Source organism: Pleurodeles waltl, chromosome 8 (genome assembly GCF_031143425.1).
Source record: "Pleurodeles waltl isolate 20211129_DDA chromosome 8, aPleWal1.hap1.20221129, whole genome shotgun sequence".
NCBI classification, from domain to species: Eukaryota; Metazoa; Chordata; class Amphibia; order Caudata; family Salamandridae; genus Pleurodeles; species Pleurodeles waltl.
Window position 1 is genome coordinate 1,288,287,662 of NC_090447.1, and position 13,598 is coordinate 1,288,301,259.

Below are 13,598 nucleotides of genomic sequence, written 5' to 3' on the forward strand. Positions count from 1 at the left end.
ACTCCTGGGGGTCACTTCTCCAGTGAAAGTTCGGTCCTTCAGGTCCTGGGGGCTGCGGGTGCAGGGTCTCTCCCAGGCGTCGGGACTTAGGATTCAAAGAGTCGCGGTCAGGGGAAGCCTCGGGATTCCCTCTGCAGGCGGCGCTGTGGGAGCTCAGGGGGGACAGGTTTTGGTACTCACAGTCTTAGAGTAGTCCTGGGGTCCCTCCTGAGGTGTTGGATCTCCACCAGCCGAGTCGGGGTCGCCGGGTGCAGTGTTGCAAGTCTCACGCTTCTTGCGGGGAGCTTGCAGGGTTCTTTCAAAGCTGCTGGAAACAAAGTTGCAGCCTTTCTTGGAGCAGGTCCGCTGTCCTCGGGAGTTTCTTGTCTTTTCGAAGCAGGGGCAGTCCTCAGAGGATGTCGAGGTCGCTGGTCCCTTTGGAAGGCGTCGCTGGAGCAGGATCTTTGGAAGGCAGGAGACAGGCCGGTGAGTTTCTGGAGCCAAGGCAGTTGTCGTCTTCTGGTCTTCCTCTGCAGGGGTTTTCAGCTAGGCAGTCCTTCTTCTTGTAGTTGCAGGAATCTCATTTTCTAGGGTTCAGGGTAGCCCTTAAATACTAAATTTAAGGGCGTGTTTAGGTCTGGGGGGTTAGTAGCCAATGGCTACTAGCCCTGAGGGTGGGTACACCCTCTTTGTGCCTCCTCCCAAGGGGAGGGGGTCACAATCCTAACCCTATTGGGGGAATCCTCCATCTGCAAGATGGAGGATTTCTAAAAGTCAGAGTCACCTCAGCTCAGGACACCTTAGGGGCTGTCCTGACTGTCCAGTGACTCCTCCTTGTTGCTTTCTTTGTTCCCTCCAGCCTTGCCGCCAAAAGTGGGGGCCGTGGCCGGAGGGGGCGGGCAACTCCACTAAGCTGGAGTGCCCTGCTGGGCTGTGACAAAGGGGTGAGCCTTTGAGGCTCACCGCCAGGTGTTACAGCTCCTGCCTGGGGGAGGTGTTAGCATCTCCACCCAGTGCAGGCTTTGTTACTGGCCTCAGAGTGACAAAGGCACTCTCCCCATGGGGCCAGCAACATGTCTCTAGTGTGGCAGGCTGCTGGAACTAGTCAGCCTACACAGATAGTCGGTTAAGTTTCAGGGGGCACCTCTAAGGTGCCCTCTGGGGTGTATTTTGCAATAAAATGTACACTGGCATCAGTGTGCATTTATTGTGCTGAGAAGTTTGATACCAAACTTCCCAGTTTTCAGTGTAGCCATTATGGTGCTGTGGAGTTCGTGTTTGACAGACTCCCAGACCATATACTCTTATGGCTACCCTGCACTTACAATGTCTAAGGTTTTGTTTAGACACTGTAGGGGTACCATGCTCATGCACTGGTACCCTCACCTATGGTATAGTGCACCCTGCCTTAGGGCTGTAAGGCCTGCTAGAGGGGTGGCTTACCTATACTGCATAGGCAGTGAGAGGCTGGCATGGCACCCTGAGGGGAGTGCCATGTCGACTTACCCATTTTGTTCTCACTAGCACACACAGGCTTGTAAGCAGTGTGTCTGTGCTGAGTGAGGGGTCTCTAGGGTGGCATAAGACATGCTGCAGCCCTTAGAGACCTTTCTTGGCATCAGGGCCCTTGGTACTAGAAGTACCAGTTACAAGGGACTTATCTGAATGCCAGGGTGTGCCAATTGTGGATACAATGGTACATTTTAGGTGAAGGAACACTGGTGCTGGGGCCTGGTTAGCAGGGTCCCAGCACACTTCTCAGTCAAGTCAGCATCAGTATCAGGCAAAAAGTGGGGGGTAACTGCAACAGGGAGCCATTTCTTTACACAAGCCCCCCCCCAGCCCACAGGCCAGGAGACTCAGCCCAAGCTGGGAGAGTCTTCCTAGTCTGTCAGGCGAGGAAGAGTAGGAGAAATAGGCTGGTTAGTTGCAGGGCCTACTCTGCCTTACATCCTTCTGTTCAGGTCATTCCCTTTGGGGAACTGACCTACTTCCACAGTGATAGGACCTAGTCTGAATTGCCTCTTGTCTGCCTCTTCAATGTCTCCACCCATTCTTTCTATTTTGGTCTTAGAGGTATCCACCTCTGCTAACCTTATCTTGGCCAGGGTTACCCCTAGCTTACCCAGAGAGGTTACCCAGAGCTGGAGTAACCCCACCATGACCAATAGGGTCAGGGGGCCTAACTTGCTATTTGGCATGGGGTCAGACCACCATGCTAAGGATAGTGCAGCCATAAAGGCTAACACCCAGCAGAGGCCACTGACAGCTGTCAGTGCCCAGAACCACACCTTTAGCTCTTCACCTAAAAGGGAAGGGGCTAAGTTACAGGCTTCTTTGGGTTCAGGTTGCCTGTCTGCTGTATTAGAGTGGGGGGTTACCACATCTTGTAGTAAACACCCTTCTTCCACTCTTTCTTCTGTTAGCTGAGGAGCCACCCACTCAGGTTTAACAGTTGCCTGACTAGCCAGGACTTCTTGTGGGTCAGGTTGGACTTTATCAGGGCCATTTTTGGAGTTCTCCCCTACTGGAGCAGAATCTCCTTGGCTTGCTGTAACCTTGGCTAAAGGTTGTCCACCCTTCCTACTCTGTTTTCTTTTCTTCTTCTTCTGGGGCCTGCTTGCATTTACTGCAGAGGCAGGACTTCCAGAATCCTTGGGAGAGGACTGGCACTGGACCAGTTTCTCTCTTGGGCTCTGACTAACCTCTGGGTAGTCATTTCCAAGGAGACAATCAAGGGGGAGGTCTGTACTGACTACTACCCTTCTCCAGCTAAGAGTGCCACCCACTTCTATGGGCACTAAAGCCACAGGCCTCTTAGTGACCCTGTCTAGGCTAACTCTTACCCTGGCAGTCTCACCTGGGATGTACTGGTTTGAGAGCACCAGCCTGTCATGCACAATAGTGTGACTGGCACAAGTGTCTCTCAGGGCAGTGGTTGGGATTCCATTCACCAGTAGGTGGTGGAAGTGTCTACTTCCCTCTGGAATCTCCAACTCACCTGTTGGGCCCTGTTTCCAGTTGAAGGCTATGAAGACCTCCTCATCTGAGGAGTCATCTCCCATGGCTACACTGGTTACCCCTGGAATTTTGTTCAGGGGTTTGTTTTTGGGACAAGAAGTGTCCTTGGTGTGGTGCCCAGACTGTTTACAGTTGTGGCACCATGCCTTAGTGGCATCCCAGTTCTTACCCTGGTACCCACCTTTGTTTTGGGTTGTGTCTTGGGGCCCACCCACCTGTTCTGGTTTTTGGGGGCCTACAGAGGACTCTTTTTCTTTGTTTCTAGTGTCACCCACTTTCTCCTGGGGAGTTTTTGTAACCCCTTTCTTTTGGTCACCCCCAGTGGAAGTTTTGGTTACCCTAGTCTTGACCCAGTGGTCTGCCTTCTTTCCCAATTCTTGGGGAGAAATTGGACCTAGGTCTACCAGATACTGATGCAACTTTTCATTGAAGCAGTTACTTAAAATGTGTTCTTTCATAAACAAATTATAAAGCCCAACATAGTCATGCACTTCATTTCCAGTTAACCAACCATCTAGTGTTTTTACTGAGTAGTCTACAAAATCAACCCAGGTCTGGCTCGAGGATTTTTGAGCCCCCCTGAATCTAATTCTATACTCCTCAGTGGAGAATCCAAAGCCCTCAATCAGGGTACCCTTCATGAGGTCATAAGATTCTGCATCTTTTCCAGAGAGTGTGAGGAGTCTATCCCTACACTTTCCAGTGAACATTTCCCAAAGGAGAGCACCCCAGTGAGATCTGTTTACTTTTCTGGTTACACAAGCCCTCTCAAAAGCTGTGAACCATTTGGTGATGTCATCACCATCTTCATATTTTGTTACAATCCCTTTGGGGATTTTTAGGATGTCAGGAGAATCTCTGACCCTATTTAAGTTGCTGCCACCATCGATGGGACCTAGGCCCATCTCTTTTCTTTCCCTTTCTATGGCTAGGAGCTGCTTTTCCAAAGCCAATCTTTTGACCATCCTGGCTAACAGGGGGTCATCTTCACTGGAGTTATCCTCAGTGATTTCAGAGGTGTTGGTCTCTCCTGTGAGGGAACCAGCATCTCTGACTATTATTTTTGGAGTCAGGGTTTGAGGGACGCTGTTCTCCCTAGATAGGACTGGTAGGGGGGAATTTTCCTCCAAGTCACTATCCTCTTCCTCTGAGTTGCCACCCTCAGAGGGGTTGGCCTTTTCAAACTCTGCCAAAAGCTCCTGGAGCTGTATTTTGGTAGGTTTGGGGCCCATTGTTATTTTCTTTATTTTACAGAGTGACCTTAGCTCCCTCATCTTAAGATGGAGGTAAGGTGTGGTGTCGAGTTCCACCACAGTCACATCTGTGCTAGACATTTTGCTTCTAAAAGTTGGAATACTTTTTAAGAATCTACAACTGGTTCTAGAATCTAATTCAAACTTTTACAAACTTTTAAACTCTAAAAGAAATGCTAAACAGGATCTAACACAAGGCCCTAGCAGGTCTTTTAAGAATTTAGAAAACTTTTCAAATTGCAAAAATCAATTTCTAATGACAATTTTGGAATTTGTCGTGTGATCAGGTATTGGCTGAGTAGTCCAGCAAATGCAAAGTCTTGTACCCCACCGCTGATCCACCAATGTAGGAAGTTGGCTCTGTATGTGCTATTTCAAAGTAAGGAATAGCATGCACAGAGTCCAAGGGTTCCCCTTAGAGGTAAAATAGTGGTAAAAATAGATAATACTAATGCTCTATTTTGTGGTAGTGTGGTCGAGCAGTAGGCTTATCCAAGGAGTAGTGTTAAGCATTTGTTGTACATACACATAGACAATAAATGAGGTACACACACTCAGAGACAAATCCAGCCAATAGGTTTTGTTATAGAAAAATATCTTTTCTTAGTTTATTTTAAGAACCACAGGTTCAAATTTAACATGTAATATCTTGTTTGAAAGGTATTGCAGGTAAGTACATTAGGAAATTTGAATCATTTCAATTGCATGTATACTTTTCAAGTTATTGACAAATAGCTACTTTAAAAGTGGACACAGTGCAATTTTCACAGTTCCTGGGGGAGGTAAGTTTTTGTTAGTTTTACCAGGTAAGTACCCGCGTCTTCGGAGGGCAGACCAGGGGGGTTTTGTAGGGCACCGTGGGGGACACAAGCCCACACAGAAATTTCACCCTCAGCGGCGCGGGGGCGGCCGGGTGCAGTGTAGAAACAAGCGTCGGGTTCGCAATGTTAGTCTATGAGAGATCTCGGGATCTCTTCAGCGCTGCAGGCAGGCAAGGGGGGGGTTCCTCGGGGAAACCTCCACTTGGGCAAGGGAGAGGGACTCCTGGGGGTCACTTCTCCAGTGAAAGTTCGGTCCTTCAGGTCCTGGGGGCTGCGGGTGCAGGGTCTCTCCCAGGCGTCGGGACTTAGGATTCAAAGAGTCGCGGTCAGGGGAAGCCTCGGGATTCCCTCTGCAGGCGGCGCTGTGGGAGCTCAGGGGGGACAGGTTTTGGTACTCACAGTCTTAGAGTAGTCCTGGGGTCCCTCCTGAGGTGTTGGATCTCCACCAGCCGAGTCGGGGTCGCCGGGTGCAGTGTTGCAAGTCTCACGCTTCTTGCGGGGAGCTTGCAGGGTTCTTTCAAAGCTGCTGGAAACAAAGTTGCAGCCTTTCTTGGAGCAGGTCCGCTGTCCTCGGGAGTTTCTTGTCTTTTCGAAGCAGGGGCAGTCCTCAGAGGATGTCGAGGTCGCTGGTCCCTTTGGAAGGCGTCGCTGGAGCAGGATCTTTGGAAGGCAGGAGACAGGCCGGTGAGTTTCTGGAGCCAAGGCAGTTGTCGTCTTCTGGTCTTCCTCTGCAGGGGTTTTCAGCTAGGCAGTCCTTCTTCTTGTAGTTGCAGGAATCTCATTTTCTAGGGTTCAGGGTAGCCCTTAAATACTAAATTTAAGGGCGTGTTTAGATCTGGGGGGTTAGTAGCCAATGGCTACTAGCCCTGAGGGTGGGTACACCCTCTTTGTGCCTCCTCCCAAGGGGAGGGGGTCACAATCCTAACCCTATTGGGGGAATCCTCCATCTGCAAGATGGAGGATTTCTAAAAGTCAGAGTCACCTCAGCTCAGGACACCTTAGGGGCTGTCCTGACTGGCCAGTGACTCCTCCTTGTTGCTTTCTTTGTTCCCTCCAGCCTTGCCGCCAAAAGTGGGGGCCGTGGCCGGAGGGGGCGGGCAACTCCACTAAGCTGGAGTGCCCTGCTGGGCTGTGACAAAGGGGTGAGCCTTTGAGGCTCACCGCCAGGTGTTACAGCTCCTGCCTGGGGGAGGTGTTAGCATCTCCACCCAGTGCAGGCTTTGTTACTGGCCTCAGAGTGACAAAGGCACTCTCCCCATGGGGCCAGCAACATGTCTCTAGTGTGGCAGGCTGCTGGAACTAGTCAGCCTACACAGATAGTCGGTTAAGTTTCAGGGGGCACCTCTAAGGTGCCCTCTGGGGTGTATTTTGCAATAAAATGTACACTGGCATCAGTGTGCATTTATTGTGCTGAGAAGTTTGATACCAAACTTCCCAGTTTTCAGTGTAGCCATTATGGTGCTGTGGAGTTCGTGTTTGACAGACTCCCAGACCATATACTCTTATGGCTACCCTGCACTTACAATGTCTAAGGTTTTGTTTAGACACTGTAGGGGTACCATGCTCATGCACTGGTACCCTCACCTATGGTATAGTGCACCCTGCCTTAGGGCTGTAAGGCCTGCTAGAGGGGTGGCTTACCTATACTGCATAGGCAGTGAGAGGCTGGCATGGCACCCTGAGGGGAGTGCCATGTCGACTTACCCATTTTGTTCTCACTAGCACACACAGGCTTGTAAGCAGTGTGTCTGTGCTGAGTGAGGGGTCTCTAGGGTGGCATAAGACATGCTGCAGCCCTTAGAGACCTTTCTTGGCATCAGGGCCCTTGGTACTAGAAGTACCAGTTACAAGGGACTTATCTGAATGCCAGGGTGTGCCAATTGTGGATACAATGGTACATTTTAGGTGAAGGAACACTGGTGCTGGGGCCTGGTTAGCAGGGTCCCAGCACACTTCTCAGTCAAGTCAGCATCAGTATCAGGCAAAACGTGGGGGGTAACTGCAACAGGGAGCCATTTCTTTACAGTTGACATTTAGAGACATAAGCAGGTTCACAGAGGTAGAATGGCCTTGAGTTCCACCTTCTTATTAGCACTATTTTCTCTGTTGGCAGCTGATAATGTCATCAGTTCAATGTGTGTGTGTCACATGAGCCCAGTAGGCCCATGCTGTTTTCTCCGTGCTTGCAATAATCGCGAGGATCATACTATAACCATGCCTTTGGGAGTTTTCCAAGATCAGATCACAGCATCATTGTTTACACAGGGCTAGGGCTGTACATCTCGACTTGTTATCTCCCGAGCATTACCTATATTCTTTCCACTTAAATCCCTGAATGACTAGACCCTTGAACTCTGTCTGTTCATGTTCTATTTTATCACTAAAGATGGGCCTCCCCTCCCCATATCTGGCCAAGTGTTTTTACGGAATCCTCTTAGTTCCTCCCCATCTCCTTTGAACATTATTCCAACTGACTCAATGCCCATAACAGATGCCTCCGCAAGTGTCTCATCCTGGTCTAGAAATCTCACTGTGGCCTAGACCGTTCCTCACCCAGGCCATCTTGCTCTGCATACCATACCCCCCGCTGTGCTCTCTCTCTCTCTAGCCAAGCTGTCTTCTGGTTGCCCAGATTTTGGTCATTCAAATTCCCGAAGCTCTCTACAACATACTCCTTAACCTTTGATCGTCAGCATTTTCTCATGCCTTCAAATTGGCCCTACTGAACAGGACATCGGGCCAGCCAGACTACACACTTCCCTATTCCACATCAAAGTTTATAGACTGCTATGGAATGTATATCCACTATCATAGACAAATATGTGGTGTTATTGTACATTGCATTATTTCAATCATGCTTATCATCATTAACTAAAGATAGAAAACAGGCAGCTGCTTTTAACCCTTGCTTATCCTTTGGTAGGCCGAATACAGTCTTTGCTGTCCCTTATATTTGGAGTCATGAAGACAGCTGAATGAACAACAAGCATTGGCAAACACAATAGTTTGATGCTTGCATTATGATGGATTAGGGCATTCGCACCTGACAAAGGATTAACTAACTGTACAGATAATTCTGATAGTGCTCTGTCTCAATTGCTACTGGACTGCTCTCCAAAACCAATCAATTCTTAATGTGGTGGCCATCTGAGAAATGTAAACGAATAATAGAATATGAATAATGCTGTTCCAAAATTGTCCTCTTGTTTAAAATCTATCAGCATGTGACACAATAGCACTGGTGAACAAATGCTAACAAAAGGCAACTGGCAACGGATGGTACAAGACTATACCAACCCTTTCTATCTGTAGCATCCGTTTTTCAAATACTTTGGCAGATTATCCCTCTCCATTGCTATTTGGCTGCTCATTGCCTAATTTCAGAAATAGGATGGACCCTCGTGTATTGCAGTTGAGGTGGAAGGGCTGAAATGGTCCTGTGGGCTGATCCAAGATTTCATCAACAATGTCTCAAGCCAACAGGTGATGGTTCCAGGGCAGAAGAAGGCTGACCCAACATCTTTAGACTATCCAACCACAACAGATTGTAGTTAGATATTCCCTGCTTTTGTGAAGACAATTTACTACATACAGCCTTTTCTACACCATGAAATTGACAACTCTTATTTATAATGAATTTCTCCAATATGTCATCTTTTTCCAGTTCTTACATACATTTAGTTCTAATTTTCAGCAAATGTGGTTTAAAAACTAAAAGCAGCCCGGGAAAAGGTGTTCATATCAGCCCCCAGGTGTACCGAGCTGACCATTTGTTTGAGTATTTAGGTATGTAAATTATTAAACATTCTCTGAACATGCCCCAAAATCGTGCCATACTAGCAACACTTCCAAAAAGCATTTAGGGTGGCAGAGGGGCACACGGTGGCATTAGACCTTACAGAAGTTATGGTGGGAACTGTGGCTGGTTGAGATGTTACGTTAGGTACTAAGACCCTTGTAGGGACTGAGGTCCTGGTGGATAAGCAACTTATTGCTTACAAATAAAGACGTAGTGGTCCTCCTACTGAGGCTGACTGGTGAAGGGACATGGACAGATGGTCCTTCACAGAAATAACTGTCTACAAAAACATGTGGATGTATGAAGAAATATAGAATTTGGAGTATATAGTGCTGATCAAAGGGCTTGGGTTTGTGAGATAATGCTGACTAGCAAATGGATTGGGCACATTCCCGCTCTTATGGCATGATCATCCTGTTGGGAGTGTTGGGAAGGTTTAGTGATTCTAATCTCATGTACATTTCATGTGACATTGACTTTACTGTAATTGATCTAGTATCAAGGATGACACCTCTATTGTTCTTTGAAAAAACAATACAGTGTTGAGAAGGAAATTCTATAAGGAAATTGCATTTGTTCATTCAGGGCTCTTTTCCATGCGAGGCAGCTGATGATCTCTGTCCATCCACCCCTAAAAACAGCCCCCTGGTCCTCAACCTACTGAAGTTTTCCCTGTGTGCCCTACAGGAAAAGCCATCATTGGTTATGACACATTGACTTTTGTTTTAATATCCTACGTCGACATTTTGTATTCATTATATGAAAATGTTCAATTAAAATGTCATTTAGTCACACATAAAATTCCACCAATACGGTGTAACCTTATGTGTAGGAAAATGTACTAACAGGGGCGCAGAGCGGACATTCAAGGTGAGGACCCCTGGAAAATGAGGTAAGCTATACACCCACACATTTGTGAGTTTATTGGCATTTCTAAACATCAAAATCCCAGCCTGCATACAATCAGAGATTTACTTCTCTCAAAGTAATCCAATCTGAGTTCAGCATGGGAATAAATGGAGGCACCCTCAAAACTGATGGTGGTAATGGGTGATGGGGAAGACGTTTCTCTTTATGGAGCAATATTTGCTCTGAGGACATACAAAAATGAAAAATCTTCTGGCACTGAATGGTTGGTTGAAGGGCAGTGAGGTAAAGGATTAGCAGGGGCTGTCAAATTTGTTTGCAACAGAGCACCTGCTCAGTCTTTGTTTTACAGATCTGTGCCAACACCTTGTTGATAGAAAGCTCTCTGACTCTAGGAAGCTTGCAAAGGAGGCGGACTGCTAGATCATCGCCATGGTCCACAGGAAGGTACCTGAGAGTGACGCCAAGAATGGTGGTTCAGGTTCCTCCCAGCAGAGTGAGAGGGAGGTCAAGGGAGACACAGAGTAAAGGGGGAGGCTCCCCGTGCCTTTTCTAAGGAACAGGGAGGAAGTTCTGGTGGCTGGGGCCCAGGCCGCCCCATTTACAACACCACTGTTTTCATTGCTTTCAGCTAGGACACAAGCAGGAGGACTCCTAGGAAACTACGCACTGGTGTAAGTCTGAGAATGCCACTTTAAGAAAGTTGGCATTTTCTTTAACCATTCTGTGCCTCTGCCTGTGTCTGAATACACGTCTGGGGTGCGTGACTGCTAAGCTTTGTGCATTCCCTCCAGACAGACACATACAAAGGGAGCTGGGGTGTAACATTTACATTTTAATGGCCCATAACCAGGTTGATGGGCCTTCCTGGGCTAGATGGGAGGGAGAGGTTGACACTTACACCTGAATAAGGCCATTTCTGTCCCCACACAAAAAGCTGCATAACCCCTTATAGAGTGTCTGCAGCCAGCTAAAGGAAGGGCAGGGACCTTGTTCACTTCAAAGGCCTCACTTTGAAGTTTCCCCCACTTCAAATGGGTATAAGTAATGGACCCCAAACCCCACCAAATCAGAACTCTGCTGGAACCAAGGACATTTTGTCAGGAGTAAGAGCTCCAGTGCTGTAGGAAGGATTGCCACTTTGCTAATTGCATTGCTGTGTTTGCCTGCCGCCTGCTCATTTCTGTGCTGTAAGATGGACTGCCATTTTGCTACCTGTTTTGCTATGTTGGCCTGCTGCCTGCTACTTCTTTTCTTGGAGTGAGAAGGACTGGATCTGTTCACTACATCCTTGAACCTAAGTTCTCCAAGGGCTTGCTAGCTTGCCTCCTGTTATTGAAGTGTCAGGACCATCAAAGACTTCCTCCAACTCTGCTTTAGCTGCTGGACTCTGCCAACTGTGAGTCCTGTCGTGCCAAGATGTGCTAATCCAGTCCTGGGCCTTGTAAGGAAACTCTGCAGTTGTTCTCCTGCAAAAATCAATTCATCAATGTTGTTGCGCTGATCCAAACTGCTGCATCCATTTCTCAATGCCGACGCATCGCCACTGAGGTCGAGGACTTTGCACTGCTGACCGTGTGACTCAGGATCAATGCATCACCACTAGCCCCGGTACATTGCCTTTGCTGCACGACTCGACGATGACGCATTGCCTTTATCATAAGGGGTTCAACGCCACACCTCAAGGACACTGCTTCGATGACTGTGCGGCTCGGGTAATGAGACATTGCTCACATTGCGTGCATCAGAACCAATGCATTGCCTTTGTATCGCCTCCTCGACATCAACGTGAATCTCCATCCAAGGTACTTTTCAGCGGGCATTGTTTGGGTCCTGTAGCCGGCCTGCCCTCCATCAAGGTCAGCTTGAACTTTGGATTTACCCTAGTCTAGTGTGATCTCCAGTAACCTTTTAGCACTACTGACTTCTAAGCACTATATTGCAGTTTATTCTTTAAACATTCATATTCAGTGGATTTATATTGTTTTGGTCTTAATTTACTCATACAATTATTCTCTATTTCTCTAAACTGGTGTGGAATATTTATATTTTTGTAGTGTTTTCACTGTGTAACTGTAATTTAAGTGTTGCACAAATACGTTACACGTTGTCTCGTAAGTTAATCCTAACTGCTCTGTACCAAGCTACCAGATGGTGAGCACAGGTTAATTTAGGTTGTGTGTCTGACTTACCCTGAATAGGATTGTGGTTCCTATTTGGACATGGTGCATAACTCTGCCAGCAATACCCCTAATGTCTTTATGCATCCAAAAAAGGCTTACACATGTGAGAAACATGGAACTCACAAAAGAATTATAAAACTACTCATGGGTAAATGGACTGTTGAAGAAACTCACAGTACTACTGCAATCATTTGTAAATTCCCCAAAATCAGAATTTTGTTCTATGAATAAGTGTAAGTGTACAAAACTAATTTTCCTGAATTAATCTCTAGAGCCTGACAAGGCAGCAGAAAATGGCACAACCAGAAGAGAAAATAAGGAACAATGCCACATTGCACTTAGGAGTAGCAAAGACATCCAACTGTGCAAAGAAAAATAGCACAAAATATTACTCCCACAAATATAGAATAATCAACAGACAAATATTATACTTAGGAACTACTTACAAGTGGGTTTCTCCATGAACTGTCTTTTGCAATAGATGATACACAGGATGAGCAGGGCTAGGAGCACGGTGGATAACGCGCTGCATATGACAGCAGCCAGAGCGGTGTCACGTGGGCTCGAGGCAGTGGATGGTATTTTCACTAGATTCACTTTGGTATGACCTTCAAGAATAAAACAGACGAGTTAGAGGGACTAACAAAACAGTTGTCCATAAATGTATAGTTATAGCTCAAGTTGCAATTGTGTTTTAATGCGCATGTGTGCGAACACACACACGCAACATTCTGTATTCATGGAACAGTTAATGTAATGTATTGATTGTAGGAATCAGGTAAGTAAATAATTGGCTGTGATGGACATTTTTGATTTGCTCCTCCTAACTTGGAGCCATAAAACCTTCAAGACATAAAATAGTGAATAAACATGCAAGATGTTCTGTTAGAATCTACCTTAATTTGAACAGATTTGAGTAAGTTGGTCTCTCAAACTCCCATCTGCTGCCTCTCTACCAAAATGAATGTCCATTTTCCACTGTTCTCATTCTTCCCCATACCTAACCGTAAAGGACGGGCTCTCACTGGCTGCTTGCTCCCCATGCACCACCTTCTCTTCTTCCTGAGCCTAACCATCCTTTGTTGGCAAACAGAAATAACATAGGGTCAAGAGAAGGTTGAGGCAGATCAGAAGCTGCCAAGATGGCACTGCACATTTCTAGACCTAAGTATATTTTAAAAAAAATATCTTCAATTCTACAGTAGACTAACGATCGAAAAACACTAGCTCAGCAAAATAATGTTTCTACTTAACTTTGTGACTGACATCAATATTGTTAGCTTAATCTTTCGGATTTTTTTTTATTTCAATGTTACAGTCCATTTTTGCAAACAAGTAGCTGCAATATAGACTTGGGCTTAGATTTATTAAAATGTTTCTGAACTCAGTGCAGCAAACACAATTGTTGTGCTGAGTTGCACAACAGGGAAAAACAGTGCTGTGCCATAGCTACAAAGATGAGGTGCTGCTCCTGTGCTCCACTGGCTGCCCTGTGCCATTTACACACCTTTGCATCACAGTGTAAAGGTGTGTGCATGATGTCTGTCATAGGTTTTGTACAAGAAGGATATCTTTCCAGTACAAAGTCTATATTAAGGCATACATTTCAAGCATTGTATAAATATTGCAGTACCATACCCTTCAAAGCAGTGTGTGCTATATGGTGCAGCACACA

The 13,598-nt window shown here is 46.6% G+C and overlaps 1 protein-coding gene across 2 annotated transcripts in view; it reads right to left on the reverse strand.

The window, feature by feature from the left end:
- The window catches only part of TNFRSF19 (TNF receptor superfamily member 19), a 166,472-nt gene that overhangs the window by 16,405 nt on the left and 136,469 nt on the right, over positions 1-13,598 (reverse strand). For both annotated transcript variants that reach the window (XM_069202244.1, XM_069202243.1), the window contains exon 6: positions 12,370-12,531. In XM_069202244.1, the coding sequence (XP_069058345.1) occupies positions 12,370-12,531 (162 nt within the window). The remainder of the gene's footprint in view (positions 1-12,369; positions 12,532-13,598) is intronic.